This window comes from Amphiura filiformis, chromosome 17 (assembly GCF_039555335.1).
Source record: "Amphiura filiformis chromosome 17, Afil_fr2py, whole genome shotgun sequence".
Taxonomy (NCBI): domain Eukaryota; kingdom Metazoa; phylum Echinodermata; class Ophiuroidea; order Amphilepidida; family Amphiuridae; genus Amphiura; species Amphiura filiformis.
This window is the reverse complement of record NC_092644.1, coordinates 22,392,573-22,409,482: the sequence shown is the minus strand read 5'-3', so window position 1 is coordinate 22,409,482 and position 16,910 is coordinate 22,392,573. Positions and strand designations below refer to the sequence as shown.

The 16,910-nt window shown below is 37.1% G+C and overlaps 1 protein-coding gene across 3 annotated transcripts in view; it reads left to right on the top strand.

Moving 5' to 3' along the window:
- Positions 1 to 16,910, top strand: part of LOC140137477 (band 7 protein AGAP004871-like) — a 141,755-nt gene that overhangs the window by 102,227 nt on the left and 22,618 nt on the right. For all 3 annotated transcript variants that reach the window (XM_072159189.1, XM_072159187.1, XM_072159188.1), the window contains exon 4: positions 6,398 to 6,553. In XM_072159189.1, the coding sequence (XP_072015290.1) occupies positions 6,398 to 6,553 (156 nt within the window). The remainder of the gene's footprint in view (positions 1 to 6,397; positions 6,554 to 16,910) is intronic.

Below are 16,910 nucleotides of genomic sequence, written 5' to 3'. Positions count from 1 at the left end.
TATTTCAAATGATAGCTAACATCACGGAAACTTTTGGGCTATTCCAGTTAATTTACATACACCCCTATGGAAGACATGACCTATTCAGGTAGCCTCATTTGATATTCACACTCCCTGTGTGGAATATCAAGGTCATGTCTAAAGACTTCCGTAAGAGGTGTATGGGTTTCAACTGGAATAGCCCTATGGTAACAAATGTGATACTAATGTAAACTTTCCATACTTTGAATGTCCTTGCAAAAATGCATTGTGCAAACATCACACTATATCATCTCACATCTCATCCGCACCCCACCCCACCCCATACATCCATATAACATCATCACAAATTTCAAAAGATTGTTAACATCACGGGAAAGAAACAAATGTGATATTAATGCAGAGTTACCAAACTTTGGATCAACATAATTATTAATCAAAAATGCAGCATTTAAGAGTAAATCACTGAAAGCAGATACACAATAGAATATTCGAATACACGATGGGATAGATTATCCTGCAAATATGTTGAAATTTCATTTCTATTTATTATGATATAATCAATAACAACGCTATTTTGATCATGTAGACTGCCGTTAAATAATTTCTCATGCAATACTAAAACATTGCTTGTTGCAACGACGATAGAAAATGTGATTAAAAACGTCTAAACCAGTTTCTCGTTATCTAGGTATAGGTCCCAACGAACAGGGAAGATTTTTCATTATGATTATGAAATATGGATTTGTCATAGTTTTCCCGACACGGTAATTGAAGAACGTAGATCGGGTCAGTGATATAATATGCAAAACAACATCGTCTCTATAACATCTTCCACTAACCTCCAATCAAACCTGATAGCTTAAAAATCGACCTTCAGTTGTGGCATATGAGTTTGTGTACCTACTGCACTCAAAGGTCATTTTGAAGATGTACAAACATATGGGGTAAGGAACTTTGTATTTACGTGTGTGTGCAAGGGATCCGTCCGCATAGAAACTGTGCATGCATTAGTTGTGATTACTTTGAGGTTTGGGCAAAGCGTCGCATTTAATGCAAATTCTGTTTTTTTCTTTCTATATTATATTAGCTTATACTTTCCAATTTATATACGAGTGCTATAAAATTACATCTCAAACACATCGACATAATTTTAGAATGTCATGAGAATATGCAAATGCATGCAATATTTGAGTATTTTATAATGAATTTATGACACCAAAAAAACATGAACGTTCGCTGGCTTTAAGCCACGATGGGGTTAGATCCCCCATCTGCAAATTTATTTTGTCCTATGAGATGACGGAATATGCCATGTATCACCTATCAATCAACGCAATGTTATGCATCCCATAATTCATAGTTTCAGTCATCCTAATATCATCTATTTCTTTGCATGCATAATGCGCGTGCAGCATCAGGATAATTCTGACGTCATAATAAACCTGTGAATTGTGGGATATAATCAACATTACTTGAGAATTATTTCCCGTATATAATTAGCTTCACAATGATATGGGGGAATAGGGATACTTCAGTTGTGAAAATATTTACAGCAAAGTGTTCGAATTTAAAAGAAAAATAATTCAATAGGAAAATGTTGATTGTGTTTTTGCGGAGAGGTGATTCCACTAATCAGCTTATGGAAGTATACAGCCAACAGCTAACCTCATCATCATAATTCTCTTCACATAATAAATGTGTCGAACCTGAACCCTTTAACCAAACCATGCAATGTAGTTGTGACATAAACTAAGACGATTTTCAAAACCTATAATCAAAGCCATCGCTGAATGATGAAAACTGGAATTTACTAGGTAGACCTCAGCCACATTCTTGTTAAATACTTCAAATGACTTTTTCCATAAAAAGAAGTCTACATATTTTTAAATAATACCACAATGTTGTGTATCAATCCAAGAACAAGTAGTAAATCCGAATTTACTACTAGCACAATGACATGTTGTGCTTCTTATGGTATGAATGGAAAGAATATATATATCTTAAAACATGTAGATATGGTGGGACCTAATACACATTGAATGTACAATCATTGTGGAAAATTAAAATGGAAACTATGTTAGCAGAAATGTCTTAGCAATTAAATGTCGGATTAAGTACGGCATTTAACCATTGACATGTAATGATGACATTATTACTGTGTTTTAGCTTGACTGGTTTGTTAATGAAGAAATTACGCTGTCTCTTGATGTTCCAGTAGAAATGGCGGGTAGAAATGTTCCCTCTTTCTCTCTCACTCTCTCTCTCCCTCTCTTTCTCTGACAGTCTGTGTCTCTCCGTCGTTCCCATATCTCTTTTTTTTTCAAACGTAATCGTAAAGAAACTGTTTTGTATTGTATAGAGAAAATCTAATATGAAATATTAATTTCGATCAAGTGTGTGCCTTCGCGTTAGTCTCCTCTCTATCATTCCATTATTGGTTTTCGTGTACTTCATTACGACGTCCCTTGAGAGTTTAGTAGGATACACGATTTGCCTGATGCAAATATATGCTATGCTCAACTCTAGTACGAAATGCCAACCTGAATTTAACCCTTACCATGTAAATATTTCATTGAATTTACTGATATTTAGAACATGGTATGTGTTTAATAATGCATGAGAATCAAGGCTTTCATTCACGCACTTCTCGTCTATATGTACTCTCTATAGTATCCCATAATGCAATATTTTTGCAGGTTCTCATTTTACCATTTAAATATCACAAATGATGAACCTCTATCAAATTCGTACGTGGAAATGAGAGTGCGAGATCCCTATAGAGTGATGTAAAGTGGGATATATGGGAAGAGGTCTATGGCCCACTCCTTTGGGCCCACTCCTCTGGGCCAACTCATGACAAGCCTTTTCCGCTGCATGTGAACGCAAGTCTAACATACAAGTATATAGACAACGTCGTGTATTCAATCAATGTTGCTTGATGGAAGAGTAAAATATCTTTTAGCTTTAATACTTGATGTTTTAGCTTTAATACTTGATGTTCGGTCACCCACCTTTGCACAGTATTTTTGTTAGACCTTAGAGCATATCAGACACACCAAATTGAATTATAAATATCCTTCTGATATCCAATAAGTGTAATCCTTCGGAATTCGCGATATAATACAAATTTTATGGCAAAATCGAACTTTTTTACATTTAACCTCAATGTAAACTTTATACATCTAATTATATGCACTTAAAGTATATGTATCTGGGAGGAAAAGCTGACAATCATATGGAAATGTTGACCCTTTGTATTGAAGATATACATGAATTTTCCCAAAAGACCTACAATGTTAGGTTAATACTCCTCATTTGGAAGATATTTCCAAAATATTCCACAAAGTGAGTGTGGTCTTTAAATGGAGTATCCCATACCAATCCTGGATGCAAAAGACACATCTTACATACCGACAAGTTTCTTGCATAGAGACTTGACTTAATATCTTCCAGTCATCCTACTTGAATAATTTCAGACAAAATTAGTAAAGTAGGATGATTTGATTTGATTTGTTCGGGTTTTGACAACCTTGGATAACCCAAGAAAGCCTCTATGAAGCTTATTTCCATTGGGGTCCATTTGAACACCGGGACGGGTTGGGAACAGTCAGGGGTTAACACCCTACTCTTTCCGAAACTGGCTGCGAGATACATGTACAGGTATGGCTCTCTGTACACGGGACCGACGGCTTAACGTCCCTCCGAAGGACGGAGTACTTTCATGATTCATTTACCCAATTCTAAATGAACCATGGGAGAGCGGAAGTCTGAATTTAATCTACAGAAGTTGCCAATTAATTTCAGACTTTTTTTTCCAAGTCAATATCTCAGCAAATCGCCACCGCCGGGAATCGAACCCGGGACCTCATGCACTAAAGGCAAGTACCCTAACCATTGCGCCACGCTCTCCCTTCCTGTTTTAAGGAAGTGTCATCACTGTAAATGTTTTATAATGCTGAATGGGAGACACGCAGAAACAAGATTCAATGGAATTACAAATTACAAATCCGAAACAAAAACCTCAATGGCAGCCAAAGCTGGGTCCCCGTCGCGTCCATCCCACCTGAAATGTGAAATGATGCAGCCTTGGCGGGGATTTTAAGCTGCATTCCATCACCCGTGTTACACATAGACAAAAGAATGATGAAAGTTTACAACACAATACAATTCAACATCGATTTTTAAACGGCTTAATTGGGCAGCCACAACACCAGTTTTGTGCGGAGGGGACCCAGTAATGGCCGAATGAATTCTGGCCATTACTTGGATTGTTGGATCTGTCTATAAGCAAAAACAACAGGATGTTGCAATAATTCGTTGTCAAATGTTTTTTCTTATTACGTTGATATGTTGTACTGGGTTATGCTATCTTCCGGGTACACTTGCGGTGGCGACATTTAAAAGGCCTTTGATAATTGACGTGTAGAAGACACATGCCTTAATGGCAAAATATTGTGCAAAACAAAGAATAAACTGTCGTTTTAAACAAGACGAGGAATACTGCTACAATAATAATGCTTTGGGGGAAAGCAATGTTGGTGAGCGGAAAGGGAAAGCAGTTATTGGCATGTTAAATGGCGGGAGTAAGCAATTTGGGAAAGTAGCGTAGCCGGCGGAGAAAGGATGCACCTTTCCCCTCTGGAACATCATGATAATTATTGGGCAGTCCTTTATAATAGGACAATTCGATTGAAAATTTACCAATTAATTGCTATACCAACATCGTGTCAAGTGGTTCAAATTTGTCTGAAGACATTTTCTGATGTGAAATGTGTTCTCCTACTAGCTGCGGTTAGACTTCACCGTGAGCTTCATATTGAAAAGTTTACCAATTAATTGCTATATACCAACATCGTGTCAAGTGGTTCAAATTTTTCTGAAGACATTTTCTGATATGAAATGTGTGCTCCTACCAGCTGCAGTTAGACTTCATATTGTGTGAAGGAAAGATCACCATGGTTACTTTAGACTAATGGTGCATGGAACAATATCCCAATTGGGCTATTCCATTTCAAATCCACACTGCCCCTGTGGAGTATTGAGCTAAATCTTCCACAGAGGGAGTATGGGTTTCAAATAGAATAGACAATTTTCCATTTGAAATACTTCAGTTGTAGAAGATATAGGTTAAACCATATACAGCGGGAGTATGGGTAATAATTAACCCTAGCTAATTCAATTTGAAAAACATACTCCCTCTGTGGAAGACTTTCCTTAAATCTTCTACAGGGGTATGGCAGATTTCAAATGTAAAAACCCAATTAAAATTCATCCTGTACACAATTCTTTAACCCCCTGCGCACTACCTGCCGATCTAACATTGCCTCTGATTGGTCAATTACGTGATATGTTCACTTTAATCACCAAACAGAATGGATCTTTGCAAATAATTCGCACCAATTTTTTGCGTGGTTAAATTATTCTAACAATGTTGCTGATTGGTCCAATTGATAATGTAAACATCTTTTTGACCAATAGGCAGGTAGTTAAGCCAGCGTCTATCCACATAGAATGTTTGGGTACAAAAATCAATCCTAAACAACTGCATGTCAATTCTCGCTATTCGCAATAAGGGCGCCGCCAGCGGTTTGCGATGTAATCGTGATGTATCATGGGAAAAGGTCGACATCAAGTCCGCGCAATACGAATATTACCATGCTATTACATAGGAACACGTGACAATATTTTTTAGTTTGTCAAAATAAAGGTGTTACACGCGAATCGATACTCAATAATACTTACTAATGTGATTTGAAATGTGCACAATTAATTTTTTCTCTATCGATTTGCGTGTAATACCTTTATTTTGACCAACTAAAAATATTGTCACGTGTTCCTATGTAATAGCATGGTAATATTCGTATTGCGCGGACTTGGATGTCGACCTTTTCCCATGATACATCACGATTTTCCCATGATACATCACGATTACATCGCAAACCGCTGGCGGCGCCCTTATTGCGAATAGCGAGAATTTTGTAGCTCGGATTGTTGAATGGCAGATATTGAACTGGGCTATTGGCAATGAATTACCTTTGCTCATCATGCTCATAGCGATTCACGATATGTCAACATGCTCAATATTGACAGTGCGTGTAGATACCTTCAGATGAGTCTGCCTTTTATATGTGCTTTATTTGCAAAAAGAAGCCTTGACTTATTTACATTTCAAAAAGTGATGGACTTGAGGAGACAGAGAATTATATTCTACTTTACTCTTGGAATGAAAAACCGTTTTCCCGTGGAAAGTACTGAAGAAATAAACAAAGAAATTTAACAAAATAAAGCCAAATGATTTATGTCAATTCAGCAATACTATTCAGCAAATACCGTAGAGTAAATGCCGAAGCAAATAATATATATTTATATTATAATATTTCTGATTGATTGATTGATTGATTGATTTTCATTACAGATTGTTCAAGAATATGAGCGTGCCGTAATATTTCGTATGGGTCGGCTGCTACCGGGAGGTGCTAAAGGACCAGGCCTTTTCTTTTATCTACCTTGCCTAGATGAAATCAAAGTGGTTGATCTCAGAACTATATCATTTGATGTACCCCCACAAGAGGTAAGCTGGTTATCTTTGTCTGTCTGTCTGTCTGTCTGTCTGTCTGTCTGTCTGTCTGTCGGTGTGGGTGTCTGTCTGTCCGTATGTCTGTTTGTGCTGTGTAATGGCCTAAATATGATATGTGATTCGAAAGGAAGCGTCTGGTCCCAACATTTCGACGATGTCAAACATGCACAGTCATTACGACATCAACAACACATGCCATAAGCGTCCACCTCCATACACCCACACATACACCCCCCTACACGCTCCTACGCACCGACACATCCCCATCCCTTCACACATCACTTTGGATGTGATTCTATAAGAAGCTAGATTCAATACACAACAAGTGTGTGTTAAGAAACAGGTTGTGCAATTATTGATAAGCGCACTGCAGCGCCAGACAAATAAAATAATACAAAACCGCGCAATCTGCGTCAAATTGCATGTTTCTCTAAAATATAACATCTCTATGTAACTGTATATCGATATAAGTACATTAAATTTTACACTACGGTGGAATACTCGCGAGAGTAGGAAATATAACTATGAAACCTAACACCAACAAATCCGTGAATATAGAAATGTTTCCTATGTAATGCTCAGAGGATGATTTAAGGAAGCCCCATCATGCACTGTAAAAGTGTTATCACTAGAGTTTCAACTGCCACTTTACTTTTCAAATCCCATTGAACTCTGTGCAAAAGATGTTGTTTTAGAATTGCCCGTGTGTCATTATTACTTGGTCGATTTCAGATCTAAAGTGATATATGCATGAAGGATAATTCACACTTTCTGTAGATAACATAAAATGTGAAACGACCAACCTTTTGAAGGTGTTTTTATTGTAAATATATCTGTCCAAATTCAAATTTCACCATGCACGTGTGTATGCAGTGGGCGGGCAGTGGTGTCATGTTCACTCACACAGCTGTGCTAACCGCAAGACTTGCTGGGAAGTGCTTAAATCATCCTCTATGTAATGCTATACATAGCCGGTTTCTCCTTTATAAATCATACATTTGCCTGCAATCCTCAGAAGAGGGAGATTAAAACGTAACTAGATATACACAACATCTCGGAGGGTATATTCTTTTACATAAATGTTGTACACCTTGCACATGAATTTTGAATAAGTCAAGTTCATCAACACATAGTTTATGATATTGGGTCCCAGCACAACATCCTAGTTTGGAAATAATTTATTTAAAATCCGGACTGAATTATTAAATAATATAATACAATACAAGAAGAAATATACTGGCATAATTGGACATTAACCTGGTGTTGCTAAATTAGACCTTTTCTATATATCCCGTCATGCAATGCACGGGGGTCCATACAGTCTCTATAATTATTGAAGACCGAATTAAAAAGACTAGTTTGCGTCTGACGTACTGTCCACCACACCAAAAATGCTGTACTTAGTGCGCAGGTCAGCAACCAATCACGTCACGCCTTTGCCCTGACGTTAGACGCAAACTAGTCTTTCTAACTCGGTCTTCTACCATTTTGCCGGTGATGTAAAACATCGAAACAATTTTGAGAAAAGTAGGTGTACAATAAGTTAAACGAGTACAATGCCAAAATTGTTTGTATATTCTTTTGCTGTTGAATGAAGCGTTGGCGCAGTCAGATTAAAAAGCTGTTATAGGAAATGTCGCATTTATTTTGGTTTTGTTTGCTAAAAACAGTTATTCATATTCGCTTCTTTTAGTTCAATTTGTACAGGATGGGTTTTTTTTGTGCATTTCAATTAGCGATTAATGCTTCTGTCACACTACACCGAATAGGTCTTCCGTACAAGAAACGGATGGTATTTTAGTAAATCCGTTGTTGTTCGTCAATGATCGTTTTATGTTCTTTTTATGTCCTGCTATCATCCGCCAAATGCGTTTCGTGTTAGGTGATGTTCGTTAAGTCCGTCGGCATGCACAAAACTTGAAACGGAGTGTACCGAATACACATGTTCGGTATTTATCCGATGTGTGTTCGTATGGTGCTGAATATTGCCGGAGTTTGTTCGCTCTCCTTTCGTTCATGTTCGTTCTTTGTTCGTTGCACTCGGCCCGTGTTCGTTGCAAATACGTTCCTGTGAGGCCTTCACCACCGGATAGCATATTTTTGCATTCGGTGATGTACGTTGACCCAGACCGTGTTAGTGTCACACTACACCGGATCGGTCTTCCGTATAAGAAACGGATGGTATTTTAGCAAATCCGTTAGTGTTCGTCAATGTTCGTTTTATGTTCTTCATATGTCCTGCTATTATCCGCCAAATGCGTTTCGTGTTAGGTGATGTTTGTTTAGTCCGTCGATAATACGTTTCAAGTTTTGTGCATGCACAAAACTTGAAACGGAGTGTGCTGAATACACATGTTCGGAAGTTGTCCGATGTGTGTTCGTACAGTTCTGTATATATACCCTGGGTTTGTTCGTTATTCTTTCGTTTATATACCGCAGGTGTTTGCAAGGTTTCGCAGGCGCTTGTGCCGGATGTAGGCCTATGGCGAACATGTGCATCAATCATGGGGTGGGGGATTTTCTGAAGGGTGTGTGACGCAATATCATATTTCCCCCAGTACTTTAGTGACTGACAAGTAGAAAAAGGGGGAAAGGAGAGAAAAAAGAAAAGAAAGTGAGAAAAATTTAAGAGAGAAGAGAAGAGAAAAAGTTAAATTGCACGTAATTTAGTAGGCCTATGCATGTAAGTAGTATTGAGCATGTTGAGGAGGGCATTTTCTGAAGGGTAGAGGACGCAATATCAAATTCCTACCAGTTTTAGTGATTGAAAAAAAAAAAAAAAGAAGAGAAAACATGGAAAAGGTTAAATTGTATGTTATTGAGTAGGCCCAGGATAGTATATAGTAAGCCTAAGTATAGGCCTGTGATTATTATAGGCAGTGCTTTAAATGTCGTTCCTTGGCCCCAAAGCCTGTGAAAATTACTGCCGGCCTGTCGATATGTAGGGCCCATGACATTTTGTCACCAAAATCAGTATTTAAATCACGTAAATACCGCAGGCAATGGATAGAATCGGACCAAAAATGCGACAACTATCTCCATACCAGCCTCATAGCTTTATTTAGCCCGTTTGATTTACCATATCAAAATGTTGTACTTTACAGAACCTTTTAAGTTGTTTGAAAATATAATTCAGAAATCTAGATTTTGAAATGAATACGCTGTCTGATTTCAATTTCCGTTGCTGGTTTAGAGTGTGACACATTAAGGATTTGATTTCTGTTAGAGTTTGACAGGTGGTTTGTAAATCTGTTCCAAAGAGCTAGTGCATTTAGTAGAGTCGATGAAACCTTGCTGATTAAACATTTACACGTGCATCTCAAATGCTTGGATGTAATCAGATTGAAAAGAATGGGAACTTCTTTGAATTGTAGAGCCTTATTTTGAAATGTTTGGAGTGGTAAATTCAGCTCTAAATTAAAAGAGTGCAATACATTATGATAAGAGTGAATTTTGCTGAATATGATTTAATTTTCGATTTTTCATTTAGAGCTGCGACGAATATACAACATACTTATCCCATTATGAAATTGGATTATCATTGATCACGTTTCGTCGCAGATCATTTTAAAAAATGTAATGCAAAATTTGATGTATTCATATATTCTGATCGCTGACTACTGAAGTTTTTTAAAACTTCAGTATTAAAATACTAAACTAATCTCGACTTTCTTTGTGCGATATATAAGCAGTTTTTGTGCGCATTGTAAATAGCGATAAAAGGGTACGAGACTGAAAATAATAATCCCAATCACAACTCGATGGCCCAAATTAATTCAAATTTTGTAAAGAGTCCAAACATTCCGAGTTTCCAATCTGTGACAAAGTCAAACAAGTCGAGTGTTTAGTCGCTGACAGCTATTTTGAGATCATTTAGGACGACAAAAGTGGACGAAAATGTGTCCATGAGTCTCTACACCGCATGCCCTTGAAGTTTGACGGCCTACCGTACCCCTGGACATACCCGCGAGTAAGATGGGAGGTTAAATTTGTTTCACTAAAATGAGCACAAATCCCGAAGATGGTGGACAATTACACAGAGGCGTTTGGCGGTTAGTCTCGGTCCCAGTTGGTTTGTGCTCATTAAGCAAACCTTATAGTGCCAAAGTAGCACAAACCGGCCGGGAACCCACACTATTTGACGGTTTGTTTGAGCGTTTTTCGGCGACATCTGCCCCACCCCTTTGTTATTGTTAGATGAGAGTTAAATATAGGAGAATACTAATTCATATCCTACGACAAATGACACATTTACGTCGCATAATACCAAGGTACCGCGTTGAAAACCTGAAGGCAATGAGGGATGAGATGGCGGGGTAATGCTCCGAATCAATGAGCAGCTGGTTTTTAGTTTACCTTGTTGAGTTGGTATATCATGCACATGTAAATACCGCAGGCAATGGATAGAATCGGACCAAAAATGCGACAACTATCTCCATACCAGCCTCAGCTTTTATTTAGCCCGTTTGATTTACCATACTACAATGTTGTACTTTACAGATCCTTTTAAGTTGTTTGAAAATATATTTAGTAATCTCGATTTTGAAATGAATACGCTGTCTGATTTCAATTTCCGTTGCTGGTTTAGAGTGTGACACATTAAGGATTTGATTTCTGTTAGAGTTTGACAGGTGGTTTGTAAATCTGTTCCAAAGAGCTAGTGCATTTAGTAGAGTCGATGAAACCTTGCTGATTAAACATTTACATGTGCATCTCAAATGCTGGAATGTAATCTGATTGAAAAGAATGGGAACCTCTTTGAATTGTATGTAGAACCTTATTTTGATATGTTTGGAGAATTTTGTAAAATTTGTTGTAGTCTGATCGCTGAGTAGTGAAGTTTTAATAATAACCTAATCTTGACTTTCTTTGTGCGATATATATAAGTCACTTTTGTGCGCATTGTAAATAGCGAGAAAAAGGTACGTGACTGAAAATAATAATCCAACTTACAATTTCAATTATTTCGAATTTTGTAAAAGAGTCCAAAAATTCCGAGTAGGTGCAATAAGCATTCAATTTCCATTTGTGACAAAGTCAAACAAGATTTAGTGGTTAGTCGCTGACAACTATTTTGAGATCATTTCGGATCACAAAAGTGGAAAGATAAGTAGGTGTACAATAAGTTAAACGAGTACAATGTCAAAATTGTTTGCATATTCTTTTGCTGTTGAATGAAGCGTTGGTGCGGTCAGATTAAGAACTGTCATAGAAAATGTCGCATTTATTTTGGTTTTGTTTGTTCTTATTCGTGTTCGCTTTTTTAGTTCAATTTGTGCAGGATGTTTTCTTTTTAGCATTTCAAATAGCGATAAAAGGTAGGAGAGTGAAAATAATAATCAAACTTGCAATTCGATTGCCCGAATTAAAATGAAGTTTTTAAATAGTGCAATAAGCCTTAAAGTTGCTAACCTGAGATAAAGTCAAGCAAGATTAGTGGTTAGTCATAGACAGTTATTTCGAGATCATTGCGAACAACAAAAGTGGACAAAATGTGTGCTGGGTCTCAACACCCCTTGACCTCGAAGTTTGACGTCCTACCCTAAGCTAGGTGGTAGGTTAAACCATAGACTGTAATATGGTTAAATTTGTTTCACTAACATGACTAAACTGAGTCCAAATCCCGGGCACAAGGAATGATCAGACAATCTCCGTCCAGCCGGTTTGTGCTCACTAAACTAAAGCAGCACAAACCGGCTGGACCCGAAAACTATTTGACGGTTTGTTTGAGTGTCTATGACGACATCAGCCCCCACTTATTTGTTATTGTTAGATGAGGGCTAAATATAAGTGAATACCTATTTAAATCCTACAACAAATGACACATTTACCTTGATTACGTCGCATAATACCAAGGTACCGCGTTGAAAACCTGAAGGCAATGAGGGATGAGATGGCGGGGTAATGCTCCGAATCAATGAGCAGCTGGTTTTTAGTTTACCTTGTTGAGTTGGTATATCATGCACATGTAAATACCGCAGGCAATGGATAGAATCGGACCAAAAATGCGACAACTTTCTTCATACCAGCCTCATGGATTTTATTTAGCCCGTTTGATTTACCATACTTCAATGTTGTACTTTACAGAACCTTTCAAGTTGTTTGAAATTATATTTGGAAATCTAGATTTTGAAATGAATACGCTGTCTGATTTCAATTTCCGTCGCTGGTTTAGAGTGTGACACATTAAGGATTTGATTTCTGTTAGAGTTTGACAGGTGGTTTGTAAATCTGTTCCAAAAGAGCTAGTGCATTTAGTAGAGTCGATGAAACCTTGTTGATTAAACATTTACATGTGCATCTCAAATGCTTGAATGTAATCGGATTGAAAAGAATGGGAACTTCTTTGAATTATAGAGCCTTATTTTGAAATGTTTGGAGTGGTAAATTCAGCTCTAAATTAAAAGAGTACAATACATTATGATAAGAGTGAATTTTGCTGATTATGATTTAATTTTCGATTTTTCATTTAGAGCTGCGACGAATATACAACATACTTATCCCATCGTGAAATTGGATTATCATTGATCGCGTTTCGTCGGAGATCATTAAAAAAAATGTAATGCAAAATTTGATGTATTGTGATCGCTGACAACTAAAGTTTTAATACTAAACTAATCTCGACTTTCTTTGTGCAATATATAAGCCATTTTTGTGCGCATTGGCTATAAAAAGTGCGAGACTGATAGTAATAATAGTAACATTTCGATTGCCCGAATTGATATAAATTGTGTAAAGAGTCCAATCCAAACATTCCGAGTAGGTGTAATAAACATTAAGCTTCCAAACTGTGACAAAGTCAAGCAAGACTAATGGTTAGTACACTGACCGTGACAGCTATTTTGAGATCATTTCGGCCACAAAAGTAGAAGAAAATGTGTACCTGGCTTCAACACCCCCTGCCATCGAAAATGAGCGCAAAGCCCGAAGATGGTTGGACAATTACACAGAGCCATTCGGCGATTAGTCTCGGTCCAGCTGGTTTGTGCTCACTACAAACCGGCTGGACCCAAAAACTATTTGGCGGTTTGCTTGATCGTCTTAGAGCGACATCTGCCCCATCCCTTTGTTTATATTGTTAGATGAGGGCTAAATATAAGCGAATGCCAATTTATATCCTACAAGAAATTACCCATTTAGCTTGATTACGTCATATAATTACCATAGTACCGCGTTGAAAACCTGAAGGCAATGAGGGATGAGATGGCGAGGTAATGCTCCGAATCAATGAACAGCTGGTTTTTAGTTTACCTTGTTGAGTTGGTATATCATGCACATGTAAATACCGCAGGCAATGGATAGAATCGGACCAAAAATGCGACAATTTCTACATACCAGCCTCATAGATTTTATTTAGCCCGTTTGATTTACAATACCACAATGTTGTACTTTACAGAACCTTTTAAGTAGTTTGAAAATATATTTGGATATCTAGATTTTGAAATGAATACGCTGTCTGATTTCAATTTCCGTCGCTGGTTTAGAGTGTGACACATTAAGGATTTGATTTCTGTTAGAGTTTGACAGGTGGTTTGTAAATCTGTTCCAAAGAGCTAGTGCATTTAGTAGAGTCGATGAAACCTTGCTGATTAAACATTTACATGTGCATCTCAAATGCTTGAATGTAATCAGATTCAAAAAAATGGGAACTTCTTCGAATTGTAGAGCCTTATTTTGACATGTTTGGAGTGGTAAATTCAGCTCTAAATCAAAGAGTGCAATACATTATGATAAGAGTGAATTTTGCTGTAAATGATTTAATTCTAGATCCTTTAGAGCTGGGACGAATATACAACATATGATTATTGATCACGTTTCGTCGAGATAATTGAACGATTTTTAATGCTCAATTTCCTGTATTCTGACCCCTGACTGTTTTTATCTTTTTTAAGAATTGTCCTGTGGCTGTAGGGGAGAGTAGTTTCATGAAGTAAAAGAATTGCCGATATTTCTTTTTTCTTAATATATGGAGGACGGCTTATTATAGCCCCAACACAGGGCCACTTATTACACAAGCTATACTCTGAGATACACGGCGGCCCTGTGGTAGGGTTAGCTTATAGATTATTAAGACTTTGACAGTAAAATTTACTCTCTCAACAACAAAAAAAGAGTGAATTCCGCTCCTTTATGGATTGCCTCCAGTGGAGTGAAATTTCACTATGTCATGTCTTTTGAGAGCCAATTGCACTCTACATTCACTCTTTTCAGAGATGACTTTCAAAGTTCACTCTATTTCTACTCCATTTTCACTCTTTTATTTCACTCCTTTTCACTGTAGGCACTCTTTTAATGTGATATACTCTCCTTTTCATTCTTTTACATTTCTACTAGTATGCATAGTTTAATCTTCGCAAATTTATTATCTAAACCACCTGTATACCCATTACTTATTGTTATCGAATTTGTTTGTATTCTAATTAGGGTGATTTTCATTATTTTATTCTGATTTATTGGGTGGTTTTCATTATTGTATTCTAATTTATTACGGTGATTTTTATTATTGTATTCTTATATATTGGGTGGTTTTTATTTCGGATCTCCATCTCCGTGAATCTGCATCACTTGCTGTTTTAAGAAGGCTCTTTTTGTATAATTCATTCTAATTGTTCTGTTGCTCTGTATATATTTTGCTTGTGTATATATTTTGACCTTTTGCCACCTTTAATATTGTTTGTAGCGCTACGCTCTTAATGTAGCAGTGCGTTATAAATGCTCAATATGTATGTATGTATGTATGTATGTATGTATTATATTTCTTCATTAGAATCTGTTGTGAAGAGCTATTCCATAATCTGCAGGAAATTAAAGTAACTTTAATGCTATTGGAAAATCCCCCTTCCTGATTATCACCGAGATGCGCTCATGATGCTTTTGTTGGGAGAGTCTGTTTTTCTTTCTATTCAGAATTCTTCAATACTAAATCGGTATGCCTCACTTGAAATGCTTTTTTTTCGTGTAAAAGCCTGTGCAATAACTTATCATATTTTGACATTTGAGTTGACACGAAAAGGCATATTCTAGGCTGTAAATAGAATAAAATGTCAATACCGATTCAAATCCAATGCAATATCTATATGTGGTATTTTGTATTCAATTATGTTAATATTTTGTATCGTTGCATGCATTGGGTTATTACCTAGCTGGGGGGTTTACACCCCCCAGCTAGGTATTGTAATCGTTCGGGTTCTTCCGCTGGCAACAAACCACTGTAATCTTCCCGTTTTCTTCCGCTGGCAACTAAGTGAAATTGCACATGTTTTTGTACTTTATGCACCAAACCCTCTATCTTTTTAACCAAATATCCCACAGAGTTGTGCGATATGTCAAACTTTTCCTCTGGTTTAATGAGATATAGTCACTTTTTTGTACTTTATGCACCAAACCCTCTATCTTTTTATCCAAATATCCCACAGAGTCGTGCGATATGTCAAACTTTTCCTCTGGTCATAAAGAACGAAAAAGTCAGTGGTCACATCTCTGTAGGATCATTGGTTAATGAGATATAGTCACTTTTTTGTACTTTATGCACCAAACCCTCTATCTTTTAACCAAATATCCCACAGAGTCGTGCGATATGTCAAACTTTTCCTCTGGTCATAAAGAACAAAAAAGTTAGTGGTCACATCTCTGTAGGATCATTGGTAAATGAGATATAGTCACTTTTTTGTACTTTGTGTACTTAACAATCTATCTTTTTACCAAATATCCCACAGAGTCGTGCGATATGTCAAACTTTTCCTCTGGTCATTAAGAACAAAAAAGTCAGTGCTCACATCTCTGTAGGATCATTGGTTAATGAGATATAGCACTTTGTGCATTTAACCCTCTATCTTGTTAACCAAATATACCACAGAGTCGTGCGATATCTGATATGTCAAACTTTACCTCTAGTACGTGAAGACGGCCTGATTGGCGCGAGGTTCATATCGGTGCGTATGCACCAAATATGTATCTTGTAAACCTTAATAAGTTTTGCCTTGCCTTGCTTCGTAATCCTGTTTGGGCTGGACAAAATTTTTTTTTTTTTCCACTTTTCCCCAGTTTCCCCTAGGTATTTCGTCTTTAAGCTTACTGATATACAGGGATTGAATACGAGTGTCACGGCCCTGGTTAGTGTGCATTCAAATCAGAGATCCCTGTTCAAGGCCATCTTACTTAGCCGTCGGAAATGATTGCAAATTACACATTTGTAATCATTTTGACCACAAAATATGATGTGAAAACACAGGTAAGCAATGAGAACAAGTCCTCAAACATTTGAAATTTGTAGCTTACTACAACCTGATGATGTACTCATCCCAGGCAAACCTTAGTTAACACATTTGCTAGTCAGCCAAATTCGCTGACA